The 26,200-nt window shown below is 41.0% G+C and overlaps 1 protein-coding gene and 1 long non-coding RNA gene across 2 annotated transcripts; one reads left to right on the forward strand and one right to left on the reverse strand.

Moving 5' to 3' along the window:
* Positions 1 to 868: 868 nt before the first annotated feature.
* LOC106006473 lies at positions 869 to 25,582 on the reverse strand. Its single transcript, XR_001180525.2, has 3 exons — positions 25,185 to 25,582; positions 18,480 to 19,541; positions 869 to 2,511 (listed from the first exon to the last, which is right to left on the reverse strand). It is a non-coding gene; the product is annotated as an uncharacterized LOC106006473 (long non-coding RNA).
* Positions 19,070 to 20,791, forward strand: LOC101694231 (60S acidic ribosomal protein P1). Its single transcript, XM_004758593.3, has 4 exons — positions 19,070 to 19,204; positions 20,035 to 20,109; positions 20,330 to 20,447; positions 20,673 to 20,791. The coding sequence occupies exons 1-4, from the start codon at positions 19,133 to 19,135 to the stop codon at positions 20,750 to 20,752; spliced, it is 345 nt and encodes a 114-aa protein (XP_004758650.1). The 5' UTR covers positions 19,070 to 19,132; the 3' UTR covers positions 20,753 to 20,791.
* Positions 25,583 to 26,200: the final 618 nt, after the last annotated feature.

Here is a 26,200-nt window from a genome sequence, read left to right on the forward strand (position 1 = left end):
CTCCAACGAGGAGATTGAAACTAAACTAATCAAGGCAAAAACAAATCGACAGAGGACAAAAAACATACAGAAAGTCAGCTTTGCAAAAAAACCACTTACTCTTCTCCTCCTTTGATGACTCACAGGCAGTGTCAACAAAGATGAATGGGTATTGATAGAACCTTTTTGTCTGTTAGAAAACTAAAGGAACTGCTCAGGCTGTAAATCTGCTAAACTCTGACTAAGTCAGCTGCTCTCTAGTGAATGAGGCTCAGGTCCTCAGGATTCTGTTCAAGGAACTCCAAATCTATAACATACTGTAGAGTTAGTTTCAGCCACTACTTAAGAAGCAGATCCAAAGAAATACCATTTGTCAGTTCCAGATAAGAAGCCCAAGTTATGGGGTGCCTGGGTGGGTCAGTGGGTTAAAGCCTCTGCCTTCGGCTCAGGTCATGATCCCAGGGTTCTGGGATAGAGCCCACATCGGGCTCTCTGCTCAGCGGGGAGCCTGCTTCCTCCTCTCTCTCTGCCTGCTTCTCTGCCTACTTGTGATCTCTGTCAAATAAATAAATCTTTTAAAAAAAAGCCCACGTTAAAATGTGATCTATCAACATTTTATCACTGAGCTACCCAGATCCCTTTCCCTTCCCTAGCCTATAGAAAAATTACCCTTTGATCAGAGTCAGTGAATAATCAGAGAAAAGCCAATTAGAAAAAATTTAGAGGATGGTTCTTAATTATAACCAGAGTTACAAATAAGACTGTAAAATGAGCGGGGTGGTATATCCAGAGGAAAGTATAATGCCTTAGAACATTCAGAAATTTCTGGTAGATTTCTTAATCCTTGGTGTAGTTTTTAAATTATAGACTGAAAAAAAAGGAATACACATTTTTTTTGCAATTTGAGAATGTTACTGATTTTATTGCACTGGACTTCTTTTGTTTACTGAGAGATAATTTCTGAAGTACTTTAATAGGCACAGTCTGAAGCACTTGTGAATAGGACTTTCTTTACTGTTTCATGGAGAATCTTAAGTTCAGTTTGAAATACATGTTTATCATTCAGTTATATCAAAGTATAATGCTGATCTTTCCTGTCTGCTTCAGTGTGATGTCTATAAAACAAGAGGTGGTGGACAATCTGTTCAGGTTATGGATATTGAGACTTTAAAATAAGAATTGCCAACTGGGTGAGTGGCAGATGAATCTCTTCAGAGGGCTACAGACTTCTTTGCTGCTTCTTGCAGAACACAATATCCTATAAGATGTAGCATTAATTAACTGAAGGAATGTAGTGATGTCCTATTTCTAGTATTTTTCCTATTCTTAAATGCAAAAATAATTGTTGCATCATGTTTCCCCTTTTTCCACAGTCAAATGAAGAACTTCCATAGCAGCACATGCCCCACCAGATGGTAGAGTCTGAAGGGACTGATGTAGAAACCAGGGTAGGGGTAAAAATTAAATATGTCTGCTTCATAAAAGTTAAGGCAACCTATTTTAACCCTCCCGGCTCCAGCTTTTCCTGCTCTCAGAAGCAGCTGGGGTCTGATCTCACATTGCCAGTGCAGCCTATAGGCAGGCCTGTCTCCACAAACCTGCCGTGGTTCTCATGTTTGTTTGGGTCTGCTCCTTATAGGAGTTCTCTGGTTCAAGGTCCCTGGTTTCAGTGTAGAGGGAAAGGACCGGAGATTCAAGTCAGAGGGCATCACTGTAGAACAATTCACATCAAATTGGTGGGGATCTTCACAGAAGCTCAAGTTCCCTGTGGAACGGTTATTCAATGTTACTCTAGCTAAAGGGAGGCTCTTCTAGAGCAAGCGCAGGAAGGGTAAGTGGCATTAGAAAGCCAAGCTCTGACCACTAACCCTCTCAAGGAAATTACCTGCATGACCTCTAGAGACTTTTCCAGCTCACCATCTTTTGTGGCCTATGTCAAATAACCTGCACATACCTGTTAACATAGCTGTCTGTGCTGCACTAGAAAGCAATGTGGGATCCCACCATGGATGAACCCATCTGAGCACAACTGTGTTTACAGACTATAGAGGAGCTGATCTTTTCCTTTTCTGTAATTTTCTTATCCGTGTTCTGTGGCTGTGGAGATGAGAGCAGGATCTCATCTGGGACCTGGATATCAGCATCATGCACAACCCAAGTGAGTTCTGACTAACTGGGCCTTTCTGTGCGTGTGCTTCTTCCTCTAGTATTTCCAGTATCACCCCATCTCCCTAACATCCACTTTTAAGAGGACATACGTGGTTTTTGTTTACCCCTTGGAACAGCTGGGCCCTCTAGCAGACTGCAGCAGTGGGGCTGAGCATGTCAGAAGGCTCAGTGAGAGCAGTAATAGGAGTTAAGGGAGATTGCTCATGCTTATTCACACTTGGCTAGTGCTCCTACTGCTCTCAGAGGCTGACTGAGATCACCTGTAAGGAGGGAGGCTGGAGGCTTCAGTCAAGGATGACATCTCTTCGTGTAATTCATTTCTCCGAACTTGCCTCTTGATCTCGTTATAGTGGTAAATGTTCACTAAAATAAAACAGAATAGTGGAATTTATGGTAGGGGAAGGAATCTCACCTTTCCTTCTGTTAAGCACATACACAAGAGTCTGGTCTATTCCTTTTCCATATTAATTTACCCCTTTCAAATGTTTACCTATGCAAGTCTTTGTGTCCATTTTTAACACACATATTCCTTAGGCAAGTTGCAAAGTCACTGCAATAGGATGCAGGCAGGAATCCTGCTCTCTAAGTTTAATAGTGGATACCCATATTTTATAACTGTTACTTGCTTTCTCAGGATTTGAACTTTCCCACAATAAAACCTGAGTTCTCGTAAAGCCTTTCCTCAGAGATCCAATTGCTATGAATGCAAAAGTCAATACTAAATGTTGGTTTTCACATTGTAGGCACAAGAAACCATGACCTGACAGTCTCAGTAACCAAAGAGCATTTTCATTTATATTGGTGATTTCTCCAAAGACATGCCGGGAGTCTTCTGAGTCACCTCTCAGCTTTGTTGAATATCACAGACCTCAGATACATCATACACTGGTGCAGATCCTATTCCCCCTATGGTTCCAAAGATACCTAAGCTTCAGCACACTGTTTATATTCTATGCCCTGCCATGTGAACTTTTCCATAATGCTACTGTTTTGTATATATCTTGTATACTTAATAACTAATTTGCACAAGTGCTTTGTCCTGGGTGATTAAGGAAAAATATACGTAAATCACTTTTTTGTGTGACTTCTCCTGCTCTTTTCTGAATACTTTTTTTTTTTTATAACAAATGCTGCTGTAGATTAGCTTGCAAGAATGCACTTTAGACATATTTGACAATTCAAACTTTCAAACTGGCCAACAATAAAGCCATTTTAGGAAGTTGTTTTGAAATTTGTATGTATATATCTACTTTCTGACCTTTAGATATGCAAAAAGAACGGAAATAAACACTAAGAAATACAAAGTTGTGTGACAGTCATTTAACACATACTCCTAGCACCTTTGCATTGAGCTAATGTGCATTTGTTTCTCTCATGTTGGGGCTACCTGTATTAAAGCACACAAAGGAACCGTTTCAAAACAGGGACCCATTTATTCTCAGCAGCACAACTTTGCAGCTTTGAGGAGGGACCTCCTTGACTGGGGGGAGAGAGGAAAGGGGAACACACAAATAAAATTATCAAAGGACACTGAAGGAACATTCCCTGTCTGCTTTAGGATTTCCGTAGGAGGTCTGCACAAGGACCTCTGGGAGTACCCTGTTCCAGGTTTCTTCCCCCTAACAGCATGGAGGCAACCCCAAAGCACGATGCTAAGCCTACACTTCCTCTCACCCCCTACCTCTGTTGCCAGCTTCTGGATTAGCTTTTTTTATAGGCAGTCCTTAGTGCTGCTCCAGAACCAGCTCAACTGGGGAGAAGCCAAAACCTGAGCTATTGCACCACCTTCTGGAAAACAAAAGAAAGGTCTGCAATGGCCACTCTGTTGAACTATACCAAAGTAGACAACTGAGGACAGTGTGCTAATTGAGCACTATAAAAACCACAGTGATAAGGAATCACCAAACATTCCTCTCTGCTGAACCAAAGGTGCAAACTACTGTGATTTAACTGACAAGCAATTCAAAATAGCGATTATAAATCTGATGAGCCTATAAGAAAACTTATGTGATTCAATTTAGGAATAAAATGACTGAACAGGAGGTTTTGTTTTGTTTTGTTTTTTTAACCAAGGAATTTGAAATTTAAAAAAGCCAAATTCTAGAGCTGACAAATTCAGTGAATGAGATGAAGAAATGCATTAGAGAGCTTAAGAAATAGGACAGATCAGGGGCGCCTGGGTGGCTCAGTGGGTTAAAGCCTCTGTGTTCAGCTCAGGTCATGATCCCGGGGTCCTAGGATCGAGCCCTGCATCAGGCTCTCTGCTTAGCAGGGAGTCTGCTTCCCCACCCTGCTCTGCTTGCCTCTCAGCCTACTTGTGATCTCTCTCAAATAAATAAACAAAATCTTAAAAAAAAAAAAAAAAAAGAAAGAAATCGGGCAGATCAGATCAAAGAATAAATTAATGATTTAGAGGATAGGAATTAAGAAATGATTCAGGAGAAGAAAGCTAAGATTAAAAAACAAACACCTGCAAGAGCTAATCATGTATGATGAGAAAAACAGAACTACCAGAAGAAGGTGAAAAGGGAGGAGAGAGTGTATTTAGAGATAGAACAGAACTTCCCAAACCTACCTGGGGAAGGAAATAGAGAAGTCTAAGAAGCTAAGAGAACACTATTATCTCAATGCAAAAAGATGATCTCCAAGACACCTGTTTTATTAAAAAAAAAAAAAAAAAGTACCCAGGGAACAAAGAAAGTGACCTACAAAGGAATTTCCATTAGCTTACTGATGGGTTTCTCAGAAATTCTACACACCAGGAGGAAGTGGAATGGTGCACTGAAGTGCTGAAAAATAACTGCTAACCCAGAACACTTTATCTGAAAAAGATATGCTTCAGGTATGAAGGAGAAATAAAGGCTTTCCCTACTAAAACTGAGGGATCTCACTACTAGATCTGGCTTGCAAGAAATACCGAAAGGAGTCCTCCAAGCTGAAATGGAAAGATGCTAATTAGTGACATAAAAGCACATGAAATAACCTATTAGGGACAAAAGTAAACAACATTTAGAAAACTGTATATTAAAATAATGTGTTAACCAGTTAATTATAATATAAAGGCTTAAGAAAAAGAACAACAAAACTATCACTATAATTCCTCAATGAATCACTGCAAAAAAAGGTATGCTATGACATCGGAAATATAAATGGGGAGGAGTAAAAGGGTGGAACCTTTATATGAAGATAAAGTGCTATCAGGATAAAAAGGACTCTTAGATGTATTATATAAGTCACATGGCAATCACAAAGCAAAAGTCCATAAAAAGTTACAAAACAAAAAAGGGGAGGCTGATCAAATCATAGAAAACCACCACGTTATAAAGGCAGACAGAAACAGGGAAAAAGAAACAACCAGAAGGCTAAATAGAAGAGCAGTACTATTATGCCCAAAATATAAATACAAAATACAAATACAAATCAATACTCACTCAATATAAATGGACTGAATTCCTCAATCAAAAGGCACAGAGTAGCTTGATGGATAAAAACAAGACCCAGCCATATGCTGCCTACAAGAAACTCATCTCAACTTTTTAAGATACACACAGGCTCAAGGTGAAGGAATTAAGAGAATATTCCATGCAAGTGGAAACCAAATGAAAGTGGGCATAGCTTTACTTATAACAGACAAAATAGAGGTCAAGCCTAAAAACAGAGTCATTATGTAATGATACAACAGTCAATACATCAGGAAGGTATAACAATAGTAAACATATATGCATCCAACATTGGATCACTAAAATTTATTAAGCAAATACAGATCTAAAGGGAGAAACAGACAACAATACAGTAATAGTAGGGGACTTCAGTACTCCACTGTCAGCAATGAATAACTCATCCAGATATAAAGTCAACAAACTAAACCGAACTATAGAACAAAAGAACTTAACAGACCTATTAGAGCATTCTATCGAACAGAGGCAGAATACCCATACTTCTTCAGTGCACATGAAATATTTTCCAGGACAGATTACATGATAAGGCACAAATTTATGAAGACTGAAACCACATCACCTACCTTTTCAGACCATAATGGTATGAAACTAGGAAACAAGAAGAGGGAGACCAGAAAATTTACAAATATGTGGAAACTACACAACATACTTTTGAACAGCAAATATGTCAAAGAAGAAATCAAAAGGGAAATAAAGATTTACCTTGAAACAAATGAAAATGGAAACACAGCATATCAAATTTTACAGGATGTAGTAAAAGCAGTTCTGAAAGTTTATAGCAATAAACATGTTAAGGAATTAGAAAAATTACAAATAACCCCCCCCCAAAGAATAGAAAAACAAGCCCAAAATTAGCAAAAGGAAGGAAATTATAAAGATCAGAGTGGAAATAAGTGAAATAGGACCAGAAAAATGGAAAGGATCAATAAAACTAAAGGCTGGTCCTTTGAAATGGCAAACAAAATCTTTAGCCAGACTAAGGAAAAAAGACTCAATTAAGAAATGAAAAAGAATGCACTACAATTAATACTACAGAAATACATAGGACCATAAGAGAATACTATGAACAACTGTATGTCAACAAATTAGACAACCTAGAAGAAATTAATAAATTTCTAGAAAAACACAATCCATCAAGCTGAGTCAGGAAGAAATGGAATATCTGAAAGGATAAATAAAAAAGGGACTGACTCAGTAATCAAAACCTGCCCAACACAGAAAACCCCTGGACCAGATGGCTTCACAGGCAAATTCTACCAAACCTTTAAAGAAGAATTAACAACAGTCTTCTCAAACTCTTGCAAAAAATTGAGGAGGTAGGGATAGATCCAAACTCATTCTATAAGGCCAGATACCAAAGAGAGATGAGGAACCACAAAAAACAAAAACAAAAACAACAACAAAAAAACAGATCAGTATCCTTGATTAATATAAATGCAGAAATCCTCAACAAAATATTAGCAAACTGAATTCAAGAACACATAAAAAGAATTATACACCATGACCAAGAAGCAAGGATGGTTCAATATATGCCAATCAATAAATGTAATATATCACATTAATACAATGAAAGATAAAAATCACATGATTAGCTTAGTAGACCCAAAAAAGCAACTGACAAAATACAACGTACTTTCATGGTAAAAACCCTTGGTAAATAGGATATAAGTGGAACATAAAAAGGCCATATACAACAAACTCACAAGTAACATCATACCCAGTGGAGGGAAAAAAAAAAAAACAAAACGAAAGCTTTTCCTCTATGATCAGAAATAAGACTAGCATTTCCACTCTCAGCACTCTTATGCAACACAGTACTGCAAGTCCTTGCCTGATCAATTAGGCAAGACAAATAACTAAAATCCATCCAAATTGAGAAGAATGAAATAAAACTCACTATTTTTAGATGATAGGATTCTGTACATTGAAAATCCCAAGGCTCAACCAAGAAACTGATGGAGCCAACCAATGATTTTGATAAAGTTGCAGGATACAAAACCAACATACTTACATTGCATTTCTATACACTAGGTGTGAAACATGTGAAAAAGAAACAAACTTTTCCTGAGGGGATTTTGGGAAGATGGCAGAGGAGAATCCTGAGCTTACCCTGTTCCATGGACACACTGAGACAACAGCTAAATCTATATGACTAACTCCAAAAATGACCTGAAGACTGAGAGAACAGACCTTTCACAGCCCTGTCCACTAATGAAACCCACTGCTGCTGCAGAGGCCTCTCAACTCCCAGGATGCCACAGCAGGCAAGGCAGGTAACTGCATCCAGTGGGGCTGAAGGCAATCATGCATGACTCAGCCACAAGAGGGCACACCTGGTTCTAGTGACCCTGGGGAGAATGCACTACAGGGCCCCACAGGACCTCTTCTATACAAGGCCACTATTTTCAAGACCAGGATACAGTGACCTACCTAATACATAAAAACAGACAAAATGAGGAGACAAAGGAATATGCCCCAAATCAAAGAATAAGACAAAATCCCAGTAAAAGAGCTAAATGAAACAGATAATATGCTTGATAAAAAATTTAAAGTAATGGTCATAAAGATGCTCACTGGATCCAAGAAAAGGCATCATCAAGTATGACATTTCACATTATAGAGTGCCCAATGAGGAGAGAGAGAGGGCAGAATATCATTTGAAGCACTAAGAGTTGAGAATTTCCCCACTCTGGAGAAGGAAACAAACATCTGAGTCCAGGAAGCTAAGAGAGCCCCTAACAAGGTAAAACCAAGGAGGTCCAGACCAAAACACCAAAGAATTAAAATGCCAAGAAGTAATGATAAAGACACAAATTTAAAAGCAGCAAACCAAAACAAAACAAGATAAAAGGGGAAAACTCATAAAGCTATCAGCTGATTTTGCAACAGAAACCCAGCAGGCCAGAAGAACGTGACATGATATATTCAAAGGTCTAAAAGGGAAAAACTTAAACCAGAATAATTTACCCAGCAAGGTTATAACTCAGAAATGAAGGATAAAGTTTCCCAGACAAACAAAAGTTAAACTGGCCTTGTAAGTAATGTTAAGGTGGTTTCATTAATTGGGGGGAGGGAGGCATAACTAGAAGAAAATAATGAAAGGCAAAACTTTCAGATTAAAAACAAACCTACGGGGCACCTGGGTGGCTCAGTCATTAAGCCTCTGCCTCTGGCTCAGGTCATGATCCCAGGGTCCTCAGATGGAGCCCCACATCAGGCTCCCTGCTCAGAGGGAATCCTGCTTCTCCCTTTCCCACTCCCACTGCTTGTGTTCCCTCTCTCACTGTCTCTCTCTTTGTCAAATACATAAATAAAATCTCTAACAAACTACCTTTATGGAATTTTTACTTTTAATCACTTAAAAAGCCAATATGGAAGTTAAAACACAATTATTTCTATAAAAATTAGCAAAGCATATACAAAAGGATGTAAAATATGACATCATTATACATGAAACATGGAGAGAGGAGTAAAAATTTAGAGGTTTTAGAATGTGTTCAAACTCAACAGACCATCACCTTAATACAAACTGCTATATACATAAGATGTTGTACATGAACCCAATGGTAATCACAAATCAAAAACCTGTAACAGACAGGTGCCCTGTGTGGCTCCAGTCAGTTAAACAGCTGCCTTCAGCTCAGGTCATGGTCCCAGGGTCCTGGGATTGAGCCCCGGGTCCGGCTCCCTACACAGTGGGGAGGTCTGCTTCTCCCTCTCCGTTGCTCCCCCAAGCTTGTGCTTTCTCACTTGTGCTCTCCCTCTCAAATAAATAAAATCTTAAAACAAAACAAAGAAAAACAAAACAAAACCTGTAACATATACACAAAAATAAAGAGAAAAGATTCCAAGCATAACACCAAATAAAACCATCAGATCATAAGGGAAAAGAGGAAGAGAAGTAGAAAAAAGCAGAGAAAAGCCACAAAACAGCAAGAAAACAATTAACAAAATGGCAGTAGGCACATAACTATCAACAATTACTTTAAATGTAAATGAACGAAATGCTCTAATTAAAACACACAGGGTGACTCAGTGGGTTAAAAAAAACAAGACCCATTTATGTGCTGCTTACAAGAGGCTCACTTCAGACTAAAAGACATACAGACTGAAAGTGAAGGGATGGAAAAGCATATACCTTGCAAATGAAAGCAAAAAGCAAAAAAAAAAAAAAGCCATGGTCATATAAGACAAAACAAATTTCACTATTATTATTTTTCATGGTTCATTTATTTGAGAGAGAGAGAGCATGCACATGTGTGGGGGGAGGGGCAGAGGGAGAGGGAACCTCAAGCAGACTCCATGCAGAGCTCGACATGCGGCACACTCATGAACCTGAAATCACAACCTGAGCCGAATCCAAGTCTGACACTCAACTGACTCCACCACCCAGGTGCCCCTAGACAAAACAGGTGTTAACACAATGTAGCAAAGGACAAAGAAGAACATTACAAAATGATAAAGGGATCAATCCTACAAGAGAGTATGACAACTGTAAGTATCTATGCACCCAGCATGGAAAACCTAAACACATAAAAACAAATATTAATAGACATAAGGGGAGAAATTAATAGTAATACGATAATAATAGGGGATTTTACACCCTACTTACATCAATGGCTAGATCATACAGACAGAAAATCCATAAGGGAACAGTGGCTTTAAACAACAAATTACTAGGAATAAACTTAACCAAAGAGGTGAACAACATTTCCTCTGAAAACTATAAAAACACTGATGAAAGAAACTGATAAGGATAAAAACGGGAAGATACACCATGCTCATATATTAGAAAATTAATATTGTTAAAATGTCCATACTACCCAAAGCAATCTACAGATTCAATGTAATCCCTATCAAAATACCAATAGCATTTTTCACAGAACTGAAATGAGTAATCCTAAAATTTGTATGAAATCACAAAAGACCTCAAATAGCCAAAGCAACCTTGAGAAAGAAGAACAAAGCCGGATGTATCACAATTTCACATTTTAAGAATTACTCCAAAGCTATGGTAATCAAAACAGTACAGTGCTGGCATAAAAGCAGACACAGATCAGTGGAACACGACAGGGAACCCAGAAATAAATCCACACTCACACGGTCAATTAATCTATAACAAAGGAGACGAGAGTATACAATGAGGAAAAGATAGTTTTTCAATAAATGGTATTGGGAAAACTGGGCAGCTACATGTAAGAAAATGAAACTGGACAACTTCCTTACACCATACACAAAAATAAACTCAGAATGGATTAAAGATCTAAATGAGAGACTTGAAACCATGAAAATCTAAAAGAAAACATAGGCTGTAATCTCAGAATTTGTCCTTAGCAACATATATATGGATCTGCCAAGCAAGGGAAACAAAAACAAAAGTAAACTACTGGGACCACATTAAAATAAAAAGCTTCTGAGGTGCCTGGGTGGCTCAATCATTAAGCACCTGCCTTCCACTCAGGTCATGATCCCAGGGTCCTGGGCTTGAGCCCCACATAGGGCTCCCTGCTCAGCAGGAAGCCTGCTTCTCCCACTCCCTCTGCTGCTCCCCGTTTGTGTGCATGTTCTCTGTCAAATGAAATCTTAAAATAAAATAAAAAGCTTTTGCACAGTGAAAGAAACCATCAACAAAACAAAAAGGCAACCTAGTGAATGGGAGAAAATATTTACAAATGATATATCCAATAAGGGGTTAATATCCAAAATATGTAAAGAACTCATAAAGCTCAACACCAAAAAAAAAAAAAAAAAAAAAAAAAATCCAAATAATCTGATTTAAAGATGAGCAGAGGACCTGAGTAGACATTTTTCCAGAGAACCCATACAGATGGCCAACAGACACATGAAAAGATGCTTGACATCACTCATCAGAGAAACTAAAATCAAAACCAAAATGATGTATCACCTTACACCTATCAGAATGCCTAGTATCAAAAAGACAAGAAATAACAAGTTTTGGTGAGGAGGTGGGGGAAACAGAACCCTCATGCATTGCTGGTGAGAATAAAAACTGGTGCAGCCTCTGTGGAAAACAGTATGGAAAAACAGTATGGAAAACAGTATGGAGGTCCCTAAAATTAAAAATAGGACTACCATATGATCAAGTAATTCCACTACTGGATAGCCACCCCCCCCCCCCCAAAAAAAATGAACACTAATTTGAAAAGTCATATTCCCTCCTATGTTCACTGCAGCATCGCGTACAATAGCCAAGATATGGAAGCCACCCAAGTGTCCATCAGTGGATGAATAAAGTAGAGGTATACACACACACACACACACACACACAGAGGAAATGTTACTTGGCTATAAAAAAGAATGAGATCTTGCCATTTGCAACAACCTGGATGGACTGAGAGTGTATAATGCTAAGTGAAATAAGTTAGAGAAAGACAAATACCATATGATTTCACTTATACGTAGAATCTAAAAAACAAAACAGACTCAAGTACAGAGAACAAACTGGTGGTTGCTAGAAGGGAGGTGGGTGGAGGGATGGGCACAATAAGAGGGACTGGAGGTACAAACTTCCAGTTATGAAATACATAAGTCACAGCGATGAAAAGTACAGCATAGAAAATATAGTCAGTGATGTTGTAATAATGTCACTGTAGTGACAGTGACTACACTTATCATGGTGAGCAATGAGTAATGTGCAGAACTGTGGAATAAATCTGCTGTACACTTGAAACTAACAAAACATTGTATATCAATTACGTTTCAATGAAAGGATTGTCAAGTCTAAGAAAAAGATAATAATAGTCATACCCACACAGAAAAGAAGGGCTTTCCCAGTCACAGCTGCATCAAAAACAAAATACTAAGGAATAAATTTAATGTAGGAGGTAAAAGGTTTTTTTTTTTTTTAAGATTTTATTGATTTATTGGAGAGAGAGAGCAAAGGTGGGAGGGCAGGGAGCTGGGCAGAGGGACAAGCAGACTCCCCACGGAGCAGGGAGCCCGCATGGGGCTCGATCCCAGGACTCTGAGATCATGACCTGAGCTGAAGACAGATGCCCAGCTGACTGAGGCACCCAGGCACCCTGGAGGTGAAAGTTTTGTACAACAAAAACTACAAGACTGCTGAAATAAATAGAAAAAGATACAAATGGAAAGACAGCCTGTGTTCATGGATTCAAAGAATTATTATTATCAAAATGTATAAACTACTCAAAGCAATCTACAGAGTCAACACAATCCCCATTAAATACTAATGGCATTCTTCGCAGAAACAGAAAATAAACTGTAAAGTCTGTATGTAACCACAAAGGGCTCCGAAGAGCTAAAGCAATCCTGAGGAAAAAGAACAAAACTATAGGTATTGCACTTCCTGACTTCAAACTATACCACAAAGCTACAGTATTAAAAACAGTAAGGTGTTGGCACAAAAACAGACACACTGACAAACAGAACAGAGAGCCCAACATTAACCTCTGCTTATACATTAAACTAATATTCAACAAGGGGGCCAACAGCACCAAAGGGGGAAAAGACAGACTTCAACAAATTAGGCTGAGAAAACTGGATGAACACATGTAGAACACTGAAACTAGACACCTTATACCACTCACAAACATTCACATGAAAATGGATTACAGACTTGAACATAAGGACTCATACTATAAGACTCCTAGAAGAAAACATAGGGAAGAAACTCCCTGAGACTGATTTTGGCAATGATTTTTGGATATGACATCAAACAACAAAAGTAAAAATCAACAGAAGCGATTACATCAAATTCTTTTGTACAAAAGAATTAACAAAATTTAAAGGCAAGCTATAAAATGGGAGAGTTTTTGCAAATCATATGTCAGATAAGGGGTTAATATCCAAAATATAAAGAGAATTCATACAACGCAATAAGAAAGAAGCAATCCGATTTAAAAATGGGGAGAAAAACAGACATTTTTCCAAAGAGGACATCCAGAAGGCCACCAGGGACATGAAAAGATGTTCAAAATCACGTATCATCAGGAAAATGCAAATGAAACCACAGATGTTAGAATGCCTATCATTAAGAAGATAAGAGTAACAACTGTTGGCAGTGAATGTGGAGAGAAGCAAACCCTCGTGCACTGTTGCTGGGAATGTAAACTGGCATAGCCATTGTGGAAAACAGTGTACGCAGGTTCCTCAAAAAATTAAAATTACAACTATAATGTGATTCCACTTCTGGGTATTTACTTGAAGAAAGTCAAAACACTATCTTGAAAAGATGTCTGCACTCCCATGTTCACTGCAGCACTATTTCCAATAGCTGAGATACAGAAACGACTGAAGTGCCCGTCAGTACATGAAAGGATAAAAAATGTGGCGCACGTGCACATAAACACAGGAGTATTATTCAGCCGTGAGAAAGGTGGTTGTTCTGCCATTTGTCACAACATGGAGAGACCATGAACACACAATACTAGGTGAGGTGAGCCCGACAGAGAAAGACAAGTACTGTATGACATCACTTATGTGTGAATTTTAAAAAGTCAAACTTGTAAAAACCGAGAATAATGAATGGGGGGTGGGGAGACAAGGCAGATGTTTTTAAGGGTACAAACTTTTTTTTTAAAGATTTTATTTATTGGGGCGCCTGGGTGGCTCAGTGGGTTAAGCCGCTGCCTTCGGCTCGGGTCATGATCTCAGGGTCCTGGGATCGAGCCCCGCATCGGGCTCTCTGCTCGGCAGGGAGCCTGCTTCCTCCTCTCTCTCTCTGCCTGCCTCTCTGCCTACTTGTAATCTCTCTCTGTCAAATAAATAAATAAATCTTAAAAAAAAAAAAAAAGATTTTATTTATTTATTTGACAGAGAGATCATAGGGAGGTAGAGAGGCAGGCAGAGAGAGAAGGGGGCAGCAGGCTCCCCACTGAGCAGCGAGCCCGATGTGGGGCTTGATCTCAGGACCCCAAGACCATGCTCTGAGCCAAAGACAGAGGCTTAGCCCACTGAGCCACTTAAGGCACTTATGTTTTGTGCCTTAAGAAATTTTTCAAATACTCTTAATAGTAAATTCCTGTATTCCTCTAAAATTTTAGTTTTCCTTTTCACATTATGTATGATGAGGATGGAGTTAAAAACATACTTTCCACATTTCCATATAGACAGGAAATTAAGTGTCCCAGTAGTTTTGTTTTTTTTTTGAAAAGGCACTCTTCCCCCAACCACTACACTTCCCCATTTATAAAGTCATACCTCTGACTTACAAAGTTCCCATACGTATGACAGTGGGTTTCTAGGTTCTCTGTTCTATTGCTCTGTTTATCTACTTGCATGTCAATAACACAGCTTTAATTCATTCAGCATGTATTTAGTTGAATGCCCTCTATGTGCCAGGCACTGTTTTAGGCACAATGTGGCAAACCAAAGTGTATGCCCTCTATGGAACTGACATTTAAGGTAAACCTCTATTATTACTTTAAAACACTGACTTCCAGGCGCCTGGATGGCTCAGCTGGTTTAGCATCTGCCTTCTGCTTGGGTCATGATCCCAGGGTTCTGGGATCAAGCCCAATGCTCAGCTGGGGAGGCCCGCCTCTCCCTCTGTCTGCCACTCCCCCTGCTTGAGGTGTCTCTCTGTTAAATAAATAAATAAAATCTTTAAAATAATAAGTAAAACACTGCCTTCATTTTTACTGGTCCTTGATCCTTCCATGAAAATTTTAAGGACAACTGGTCAAAGTTCATCAAAAACCTTAATGGAATATTGATTGAAATGACATAATTTGAAGAGAATTACCCAGTTTAAGATCTTTTCATCTGGGAATATGCTATATCACTCTATTTAGGTTGCTTCTGATGTTCTTCCTTAAAATTTTACAATTTTAAAAATAATGATCATGTATAAACTGTTAGATTTACTCCTAGAAACTATATGATTTTTGTTGTTATTGTATTTTAGTGTAATTTTTAATACTACATCTTATAACTGACTTTTGCTGAACACAGAAGTGCTGCTGGCTTTTGTGTATTAATCTTGAATCTAGGTTGATTTGTTTGCTTATGGATTCTCTTGGAACTTCTGGGTAAATAAATAATCATATTATTTATGAATAGTGTTTACAACTTTCCAATTTAATACCTTTTTTCTTGTCCTATGGAGATGGCTAAACTGCAAAATTGTAATTGAAGTAGAAGCAGAGAAAGGACACAACTTTGTCCCTGATTTTAAAGAGCAGGTTTTAAAGTTTCACCATTAAGAACGATGTTTGTTGTAGATTTTTAGTAGATATCTTCTCAGGATATGAAAGTTATCTTTTCTTCCAATTTTGTAAGAGTCTATGTTAATAGTTACTTAATTTTATCAAGTCATTTTTCTGAATCTATAAGAATTTCAACGAGATTTTCTTCTTTGTTAATGGATTACTTTTAATAGATATTACATTGAACTATCCTTAGTCACGGTACACCATATGTTTATATACAGTACTGCATTCAGTTCATTAATCTTCTAGTTTCTCCAGTTTTACTGATATAATTGACATTCACATTTTAGATTTTTGTGTTTACATTTATAAGTGAGAAGTACTTATAATTTGCCTCTCTTATACCCTAAGGTTCAGGTTTTGCTATTATAGTTATAGAACAATTTGGGGAACAAAAGACTGATTTAAAAAGGTTTCTTCTTAGTATAGATTAAGACAGGCAATATTTTGTTTTGTGTTGATGTATCATATTTGCCAGATCAGTTTTTTGTTTTGTTTTGAAGTACACTGGGGGCAGGAAAGGCAGATGACTATGTTTTAGACTGATTCATTTTGGCTTTGGAAATGTTCAAATTTTTCAATAGCTTTACCTTTTCCCACACAATTACCAAAATTCCACTATGACTGTTTCTAAATTTGGAGGAAAACTCAAAACAAGTTTTATTTTTAGAAAGCTTGATAGTTTTTGAAAATTGTTTAAAAGTCTGGGATACTAAGGGGTGCCTTAGCATCTGACTCTTGGCTTAGGATCCTGGGATGGAGACCTGTGTCAGGCTCCCCACTCACCGGGGAGTCTGCTTGTCTCTCCCTATCTCTGAAATAAATCTTACACACACACACAGAGATCAATGGCACAGACATAAACCCATTCATATACGGTCAATTTATGATATAAGAATCAAGAATATATAATCAGGAAAGGACAGTCTCCTCAATGAATGGTGTTGGGAAAATTGGACAGCAACACATGAAAGAATGAAAATGGACCACTATCTTACACCATACACAAAAATTAATTCAAAACGGAATAAAGACTTGAATGTAAGACCTGGATCATAAAACTCCTAGAAGGAAACAAAGGTGGTAAGCTCCCTGACAGTGGTCTTGGCAAAGATTTTTGGAACTGATTCTGAAAACAAAGGCAACAAAGACAAAAGTAAACAAGTGGGATCACATCAAACTGAAAACTTGTGCACAACAAAGGAAATCATCAACAAAATGAAAAGGCAACCTACTGAATGGGAGAAATTTTTTGTAAATCATATCTGAAAAGGGGTTAATATCCACAATGAATAAAGAACTCCTACAACTCAGTATCAACAAAAATTCCATTAAAAATGAGCAAAAGATCTGAATAGACATTTTTCCAAAGACATACAGATGGCCAGCAGACACATGAAAAAGATGTTCAACATTACCAACCATCAGGGAAATCAAATTAAGACCACAGGGAGATACTGCCTCACACCTGTTAGAAGAGCTGTCATCAAGAAGACAAGAATAACATGTGGTGGCAAGGATGTGAAGAAAATAAACATCTGTGTACTGCTGCTGGGAATATAAACTGATGCAAACGCTGTGGAAAACAGTACAGAGGTCCCCCCCCAAAAAAAACAGAACTACCATATGATCAAGCCATTCCATTTGCAGATATTTATCAGAAGACAACAAAAACACTAATTTGAAAAGATATATTCATTCCCATGTTCACTGCAGCATTATTTACAATGGCCAAGACATACGGTTGTTTCCGTAAACAACCGAAGTGTCCATCAATGACTGAATGGATGAAGAAAATGTGACACATGCACACACACAGGAATATTATTCAGGTGTAAAAAAGTGTAACACCTTGCCATTTGAGACAACATGGATGGACCTTGAGGGCATTATACTAAGCAAAACAAATCAGAGAAAGACAAATACTGTATGATCTCACTTACATGTGGAATCCAAACAACAAACAAAAATAAATAAACCAAACTCCTAGATGCGGAAAACAACTATGAGGAGGGGTGGAAGAGTGAAGGGGGTCAAAAGTTACAAACCTGCAGTTATAAATCACTGAATGTAATGTACAACATGGTGACTGTAGTTAACGATACTGTGTTTCATATTTAAACCTTGCTGAGAGTAGAACTTAAAATGGTTGAAGTAGGTTTTGCGATACACACAAATATCGAATCATTATGCAATACACCAAAAATAAAAACGTCATGTCAGTTACACCTCAAAAAACAAAAACGCCCAACTCTCAATATGAATCCAATACCAACATTTATTAAGGTTCAAAAGAAAAAAAAAGATACAGGGGCACCTGGGTGGCTCAGTGGGTTAAGCCTCTGCCTTCAGTTCGGGTCATGATCTCAGGGTGCTAGAATCCCGCTCCGCATCGGGCTCTCTGCTCAGCGGGAAACCTGCTACCCACCCTCCGCTGCCTCTCTGCCTACCTGTGATCTCTCTCTGTCAAATAAATAAATAAAATCTTAAAAAAAAAAATACAAAATGGCAATGCAGCACCTAGACAGCGGGTGCTTCACGAAGTCTTGAACATCTTAAGGGCGGTTTCAAAACACTTCCACCCAAACACGGAGTGCCTTAGCTAACAAAAACTGAAAATGATTGGCAAGTTCGCCTCCGTTCCCAACAGATCTTTTATACTTAAAATAACAGTGCTTACCTCTTCTGCTGTGTGAGGATTAAATGAATCCTTGTAGAGTGTGACTCAGTGCCTACGACACAGTGGGCGCTCCAATGGTACTGCTATCGTCGCGCTGCAAGCTTCTCATTTCCTCCTCCACCGCTTAATTTACCCGAGACGCTGCGCTGAGCACAAGAAACCTTTAAGCTGAGATTTAGCTCCTGCGCTCCAGGGGGGCACAGCGCCGGGAGGCTGACGACGTCATTAAACGTCCAAAAAGTGTCACACGGGCTACAGTAGATAGGGGTGAAATCCATTTACTTTGATACCTTTTTCCTTAAAATATTCTTACTGTTCACGAGCCCTGAATTTTAGCCGAACTCAAGAAACTTGCAGTCTCAAGAGCCACCAACTTCATGAACTCGATTATGAGCGAGTCGCGCTTTATGCGCAGGCGCAACAGTGGTCGGGGCGCGCCGTCCTCGCTCCGCCTCTTCCGCCAGGCCCGGGCACCGATTGGTCCGCGTGATCCGTATAAGAAGCTGCGCGCAGGCGCGAAACGTCCTTTCCTCAGCTGCCGCTAAGGTGCTCGGTTCTTCCGAGGAAGCTAAGGCCGTGTTGGGGTGAGGCCCTCACTTCATCCGGCGACTAGCACCGCGCCCGGCAGCGTCCGCTCAGCACTCGCCAGCACCATGGCCTCCGTCTCGGAGCTCGCCTGCATTTACTCGGCCCTCATCTTGCATGACGATGAGGTGACGGTCACGGTGAGTGCGGGCCCAGATCGGCGGCGGGGTCGGCCTGCGGGCGGCCGTTTTTCTCTCCTGGCCGGGCCTCCCTGCCAGGCCCTCCGGGCGGAGCGGCAGCCATCAACATCGCCGGTGGAGGCGGGGGAGAAGGGGCCAGCAGCGGGGCCCAGGTGCAGCGCGCCCGGCGGCCTCTGCCACGTGCTCCAGCTTCCGGGGGGACTGGAGTACACTCGGGGTGCGCGCGGCGGCTTTGGATTTTACTTCAGCGAAACTTGGGCGGCGTGTAGGCATCCTACCGCACCTGGGACACTCCCTGCTTGGTGGCCTTGAATTCCGGTGCTCCTCTTAGTAGGCCCTGTTGGGGAGAGGACGTTAGCTTGCTTCACCTCCCGCGCTGACTCGTACCTTAAAATAGCGGCGTGACTTGGGCAAGTCGCCGCCTGCGAAATGGCAGCGAGGGGCCGAGTGCATTTCATTTGCTTGTGGTGATCTTAAGAGCGTAAGAAAGGTTCGTTTTGAGTAAACATACATGAGGGGCGCCTGGGTGGCTCAGGGGGTTAAAGCTCTGCTTTTGGCTCAGGTCATGATCCCAGAGTCCTGGGATCGAGCCCCATGTCGGGTTCTCTGCTCAGCAGGGAACCTGCTTTCTCTCTGCCTGCCTCTCTAGACTTGTGATCTCTGTCAAATAAATAAATACATTATTTAAAGAAATAAATAAGCATACATGAAATACAGATAGAATCTGTAAAGTGGTTAAACATAGTTTTGGAGACACGTTTTGAGTGACTTTCAGTGGCCGTGTTTTGAAGACGTTTACAAAAACTGCGCTTTGGTTTGCTGTTTTTTAGGAGGATAAGATCAATGCCCTCATTAAAGCAGCGGGTGTGAATGTTGAACCCTTCTGGCCCGGCTTGTTTGCAAAGGTAAGGTGATGGCAGCAAAGTGATGTGGAGAAGCAAATTTGGGGACATTACTTATTTATTAAGTAAATCTGGCAGAGTCCAGAGAAGGAAGAACAATATAGTGTTGGGAATTGGTTGTCACTTCAAGGAGAGGGGGTACTTTTGGAGGTGTGTGTCAGGGGAGAGTGCTCTAACAAAAAGCCAGAACTGAGTGCGATCTGTGTATGCATGTGTGTTGCAGGCCCTGGCCAACGTCAACATTGGGAGCCTCATCTGCAATGTAGGAGCTGGTGGACCCGCCCCAGCAGCTGGTGCTGCACCAGCAGGAGGTCCTGCTCCTTCCACCGCTGCTGCCCCAGGTAGACAATTTTTTTTTTTTAATTGGAGGGAGGAGTGGAGATAAAGAGCAGTGTTGCCTATAATACTTAATTTGTTAAGAGTAGATGATGTATAGAAACCCTAAAACCAGCGGCATGGTTGGAACCAAGGCAAGGGTATTTTTGACTCAGTAAGTTGAAGGGCCTGGAGCTCTTTGGAGTTTAAAATACTCAGCAGGTGTGTGAATCTCTGTTTCTGTTTTTTAGCTGAGGAGAAGAAAGTGGAAGCAAAGAAAGAAGAATCTGAAGAGTCTGATGATGACATGGGCTTTGGTCTTTTTGACTAAACCACTTGTATAAGCTGCTCAATAAAAAGCTGAACTCTTGGTTCCTGTTGGTTGCCAGTTTGGGGATGTGCAGTGTACAGACGATCTCCCTTCTGTAGCACTGGATGCCAGCCTTTTCTGGTATGACACCAGAGCTGGGTTTTCCCCCCCTGCCACCACTAACTCATGGTGAGAAGTAGTGCACCAGCCAGATGCTGTGCCAAGAATACCTAGTATTGCATCTGGAACTGCATGGAGAGGTTGGAGAGGGATCAGAGCAGGTCCCTTGTTGGAGTCACCTGTGTGAGTTCATGATCACACGGTTTGTCTCCTTGACAGGAGTAAGAGTCCATGGTTCTAGTATAATCAAGACCTCTTAAAATCCCAAGTAAAATCCTGGCTACAAGTTTTTTGAGCTGTGCCAAGTCGTCAGAGGTAGAATACTACTATATCCCTAGGCTTGTAATTCAATACTGAAGGAGTGGTGAAAATTCAGGTTTGTTGGGGCACCTGAGTGGCTCAGTTGGTTAAGCTTCTGCTGTGGGCTCAGGTTATGATCTTGGGGTCCTGGGCTTGAGCTCAGTGGGGAATCTGTTTCTCTTTTACTCTTGATTTCTTTCTCAAAAAAAAAAAAAAAAAGGAAATTCAGGTTTGAGTCCCCATTTACACAAAGGTTAAAACCAAAATTCAAATCTGTGTTTGACACTAACAAAGTAAGCTTTGAGGAAGGGGATGGCTGAGCACTGGTCTGGAGACTGGTTCACTTCAAAATGCAAGGGGACTCCTAAGATTTGGATTTATAAAACATGGTCACTTTGTCTTCAGCGCACCAATTAAGTGCCAAGCCCCTGAACATCTTGTCCTTTCCTCACTAATAGAGATCGAATTGGTGAAATGCAGGATGTCCTAGCCCCAACTGTCCACTGTCCAAAACAATTAGTGTTTAGAACCAGATGGGTAAGTGGCTGGTGTACCTTATAGAATTGAACACAATCCCGTAATTCTGCTTCTGTGTGTTATTACCCAAGAGAAACTATATAAGGACATGAGGATGCATGTTTGGGAACGTTTAAGCAGTACTTAAAAGAAAAACCTCAACTCCATCCGCCAGAAAATAAACTGATCCTCAATGATGAGCAGTGAAAATGAGCTGTGGATATACAGGAATTCTTAAGGTTAGATAAGAACAAGTCCTGATAAACTGCATACAGCACACTACCCTCTTCCTAAAGCTCAAAAGTAAGATGGATTAGGTAAGGTAAGGGATGGTCATTTTTAAGACCTTAAAGATGTGCAGTAAACCGTCGTACTTAGATGTTACTGTCATTAAAATTTTGTGCACGTGAAGAATGGGTCATAAAGTGTGGGGCACCTGGCTGGTTTGGTAGAGCATGGAGCTCTTTGGTCTTGGGGTTGTGAGTTCAAGTCCCATGGGTGAGAGCTTACCTCAAGATTGATCTACATACACTTAAGTGTGTTAACTCATCTTCATCAGCTAACAGTGCTGTGCTGATCTCCAGCATGTCCTGTCATCCTGCATAACAAGTCCATGGTAAGACCCATGTTACAGGTGGGTCAGTGGGAGCTCAGAGGTTAACAGGAGGTAAAGACTAGTAAACGGGTGGACGGATTCAGAAAATGCTCTACAAAGGCTGCTCTTAGCATCTTTCCCCATGTCCCCTGCTCCTTTACCCCTTCTGCCTCAGTTTACTCATCTATAATGATAGGGCCTGCCTCACTGGCTTCTGGAGACTTCCAAAATAATGAATTCCTTACATTCTGAGAGCACTTAAGTGTGAGGAGGGAATATGGACACTTCCCTTAGCCAAGGAAATCCTTGAATGGATTAAAGAGAACACTTAAGAAGATAAAGGAAGATAGAATCTAGAACAGCTGTAAATTAAATGGTAAACTGGGAAACAAATACTAAGTTCAGTTATCTGAACTACACAATGACAAATGTTCGCTATAGCAAGACTCAAGTGTAAACATGGCCTCATCGGTGGGCCCAGCTTTTGAAAAGAAATCTTTTAATGTAGTAAAACTAAATAGAGCTAAGAACCTTTCCAAAGAATGATCTGATGAAGTAGGAGGCCCACTTATTTGTGCAGAAATGCCAACCTTTTATTCATTTGACACTGAGTTTAAAAGTCTGCCCAGTTCCACTGCCTTTTTAGTTCTCCTGACCCTTAATTTCTTCTTTGCAAAATGGGAATAATACCTAGTTTATATTGGGGAATGAACTTGCCCATCAATGCTCAGTATGCAGATGCTATTTCCCTTCTGTGTAAGGTACAAAGAACACAGCTGGCATGCCTGATTCTCAGAATCCCTGCGTCTAGCCAGCCTAAGCCTTGTGCTCTTCAGACTCCTCCCTGCCAGTCCTCTACAATCAGCCAGCAGCTTTGGTTTCTCGTGACTGGTTTCATGCTACTGATTGTTCACCAAACATACTCTATACTTTGTTTAAAAAGTTCCATTGTTTTGTTCAACATTGATTCTGTTCAACTCTCTTCTGTGGCCCCTGAAAGCATACCCAGGTCCGTGGCTGCTCACTCACCCCCTTTATAATCTTGCATCAGCAAGGAGCCAGGATTAGGTGTAGGGGAGAATTTTAGGAACAGACTTGCTCACTGACAAACCATATAAGAACAACATTTAAAAAAAAAAAAAATTCATATGGTCATTGAATGTGTTGCACAATGGGATAAAAAAAATCCAAAGCTCCTGTCAACTGTTTTACTCCTTTTTTTCCCCTCTTTCTTCTAAAAATGATGAGCGAACCAAACAAATTCTAAAACCACCTTTTGGAAAAGAGAAACACTCTAATTAAAATGAAAATTCAAAATATTTATGCAACAAAACAACTTGGTATATTGCTACAAATTCAAATAAAATATATCAAATCCTTTCTCCCCATAATTTGAAGGAGCATATACAGTAAAATTCTCAGGGAACAAAGTGAAGGAGGTGTTTATGGGCTTGGTCGCATAGTGCTTTAGAGTTTAGAAATAACTTTCAATGGGTTTTCCCGTTCTGAACTTTACCATGTCAGGAGCAGTGAATTCACCCTCGTCACACACTGGACTGGTGCTCAGAGAATCTGAAAGCCTGCCAGGTTCACACAGCTAATGGCAGGCAAAGCAGGGTCTGCCACCTCCATTGTCTCCACTCATTCTACCAGGACATGGCGTCCCTTCCTCACATGTGCTTTTGTAAGGTATGGTGATGAGCCTTTGACTTTTTTCCCGTCATCGTAGAAGCCTCTTCTCCACCTTATCTTTGCAAACAAGTCTGGATAATTCAGCTAAAGGTAGAGACGGGCCAGTTTTAAGAGAGTGTTGGTATTTTTGGTTCTTCTGAAGCAGCCAAGAAAGGCCCCTCAGAGTCAGATCGCAGACACCCCACAGCCTGCATCACGAAACCAGAGCTGAGTCAACAATCCTTACAAACTGGGATACCTGGGTGGCACAGTGGGTTAAGCCTCTGCCTTCTGCTCAGGTCATGATCTCAGGGTCCTGGGATTGAGCCCCTTGGGCTCTCTGCTCAGCGGGGAGCCTGCTCACCCACACCCCAGCCACATCTCTGCCTACTTGTGATCTCTCTCTCTGTATCAAATAAATAAAGTCTTTAAAAAACAACAACAACAACAAAAACACAAAACAGACAAACAAAAAACAGAAAAAACAATCCTCCTGAACACTTATAGCAGGTCAGGGGATCAGGGCCATCCCATAGTTTCTTTCACAGGAATGCTCAAAGAGTTATGGGCTTCCAAAGAACCCTCCAACTTCTACTCAGTTTAACTCACCAGAGCTACCTCCTCTGGCTTGTATACTTTGAGGGTTATTAGGACATCCAATTACAATAGAAGAAAAATGCGCGTTCACCTTCCATATCTTTGCACTAGCTATCCTCCACTCTCACCAGGTCACTGACCACCTACCCCAGTTAATTCTAGTCCTCCAGGCCTTAGGAAGTCCGCCCCAGGCTATATTATATCCTCTGCTGAAAGTTCCCTGTCTTACCACTTCTAGTAGATGCATAATTACGTCTTTGTGATAGTTTGGTCAGTATCTTCCTCCTCCATACAGTGAGCTTGGGGACTGGGCTGTCTGCGTTGCTCACCTGTATCCTCAGTACTTATCACAGTGTCTAGCTCATTGTTCAATATGCATTCACCACATTATCCAACCCTCCCCTTCTACACACGAGGAATTCGGGGCCCAAGGAGATTCCCTTGCCCAGCAGCAGGGAATGGGACAGCAGAACTGGAACCCAAGTCTCTGGACCAGCGAATGCTCTTATCATCGTAGCAGCCTATAAAGGGGCACAAAACCAGGACTGCCCCCCCACGGCAAGCTTCCTCCCTTCCTCCCTCCTTTCCTTCCTTCCCCAATCTACATACACTTTTAAGTGTGTTAACTCATCTTCATCAGCTAACAGTACGCACCTTCCAGGTTGCCAAGTACAGGTGCGCACGGCCAGGCCCTCAGGTGGGAACCCGCGGGACCCGGCTCCGTGAACGGAAGGCAAGGGCGTCGGAGATTTCCCCAGGTGAGGCCCGAGCCAGGCTTCGGTGCTGAACCGGGAATTCTCAGCCAGTGAGGCAACAGAAGCAAAGGTGTGGCGCCCCGGAGGCCCGCAAACTGCCTTCCGGACACAGTGATCTGTCACGGCCCCTGTCACGTCCACGTCGTCTAGGATGACGGAGAAGGTGCACGAGCTTGGGGACCGAGGGCAGGCGGCGGGATGAAGAGAGTCCTCTGCCCGCCCTGGCTTCACGCGCCAAACGGGAGAAAGCCCTCAACCCGCACAGGTGCCTGACACTCGCGCGCCCCAGCTCGAGCTTTCATCGCTCGCTGCTCGCCAATCAAAGTCCGTGCTGGGAGGGCGGGACGAGAGGTGGGGCTAAAAGCTGAGGATGGCGGAGGAAAGCCGAACTTCTCAATTGCACCGAGGCCTATTGACCACTAGGGGCGCGCGCGGGTCCGCGGAGACTTTTGCGCATGCTCATTAACATCGCAATAGGTGTTTTGTTTTGTTTTGTTTTTTTAAAGTCTGTTTCAGTGGAGCTTCCGCGGGCTCGGGTGCTGGTTAGTAAACTAATTAGTCCGTTGTGAAACCCCTCTGCCGTGAATTCCAGCACTTTCGCCTAACCAGCAGGAATGGGATGGGGCATATTTGTAAACTGGGACTAATGACCCATTACTGCCCCAGAGCTGGTTTTCGAGGGAAGGGGTGGTTGGGCATTGATAGTTAATATCATTCCAACTAGTTCTCTGTATAAATAACTTCAGGCAAGTAGATACTGACTCTTCCCAGGACCTTCATTTCCAGAAAGCTTTTTCGCCCAGAAAAAGAAGTGATTTGTTCTGCTTTTGGCTACTCATCATCCAGCTGAGTCACATGGGCAGCTGTTAAAACAAAACGGAACAAAACAAAAAAAACACCCGAAAGAAACAAGCA

This window comes from Mustela putorius, unplaced genomic scaffold (genome assembly GCF_011764305.1).
Source record: "Mustela putorius furo isolate JIRA1106 unplaced genomic scaffold, ASM1176430v1.1 tig00003896_pilon_pilon_pilon, whole genome shotgun sequence".
In the NCBI taxonomy this organism is placed as follows: domain Eukaryota; kingdom Metazoa; phylum Chordata; class Mammalia; order Carnivora; family Mustelidae; genus Mustela; species Mustela putorius.

Excerpts from the sequence above, each read along its gene's own strand:
- LOC101694231 (XM_004758593.3), top strand. The coding sequence starts at position 19,133 with ATGGCCTCCGTCTCGGAGCTCGCCTGCATTTACTCGGCCCTCATCTTG. Across the intron at positions 19,205-20,034 it reads ACGATGAGGTGACGGTCACG|GAGGATAAGATCAATGCCCT; the intron begins GTGAGTGCGGGC and ends GCTGTTTTTTAG. Across the intron at positions 20,110-20,329 it reads GGCCCGGCTTGTTTGCAAAG|GCCCTGGCCAACGTCAACAT; the intron begins GTAAGGTGATGG and ends TGTGTGTTGCAG.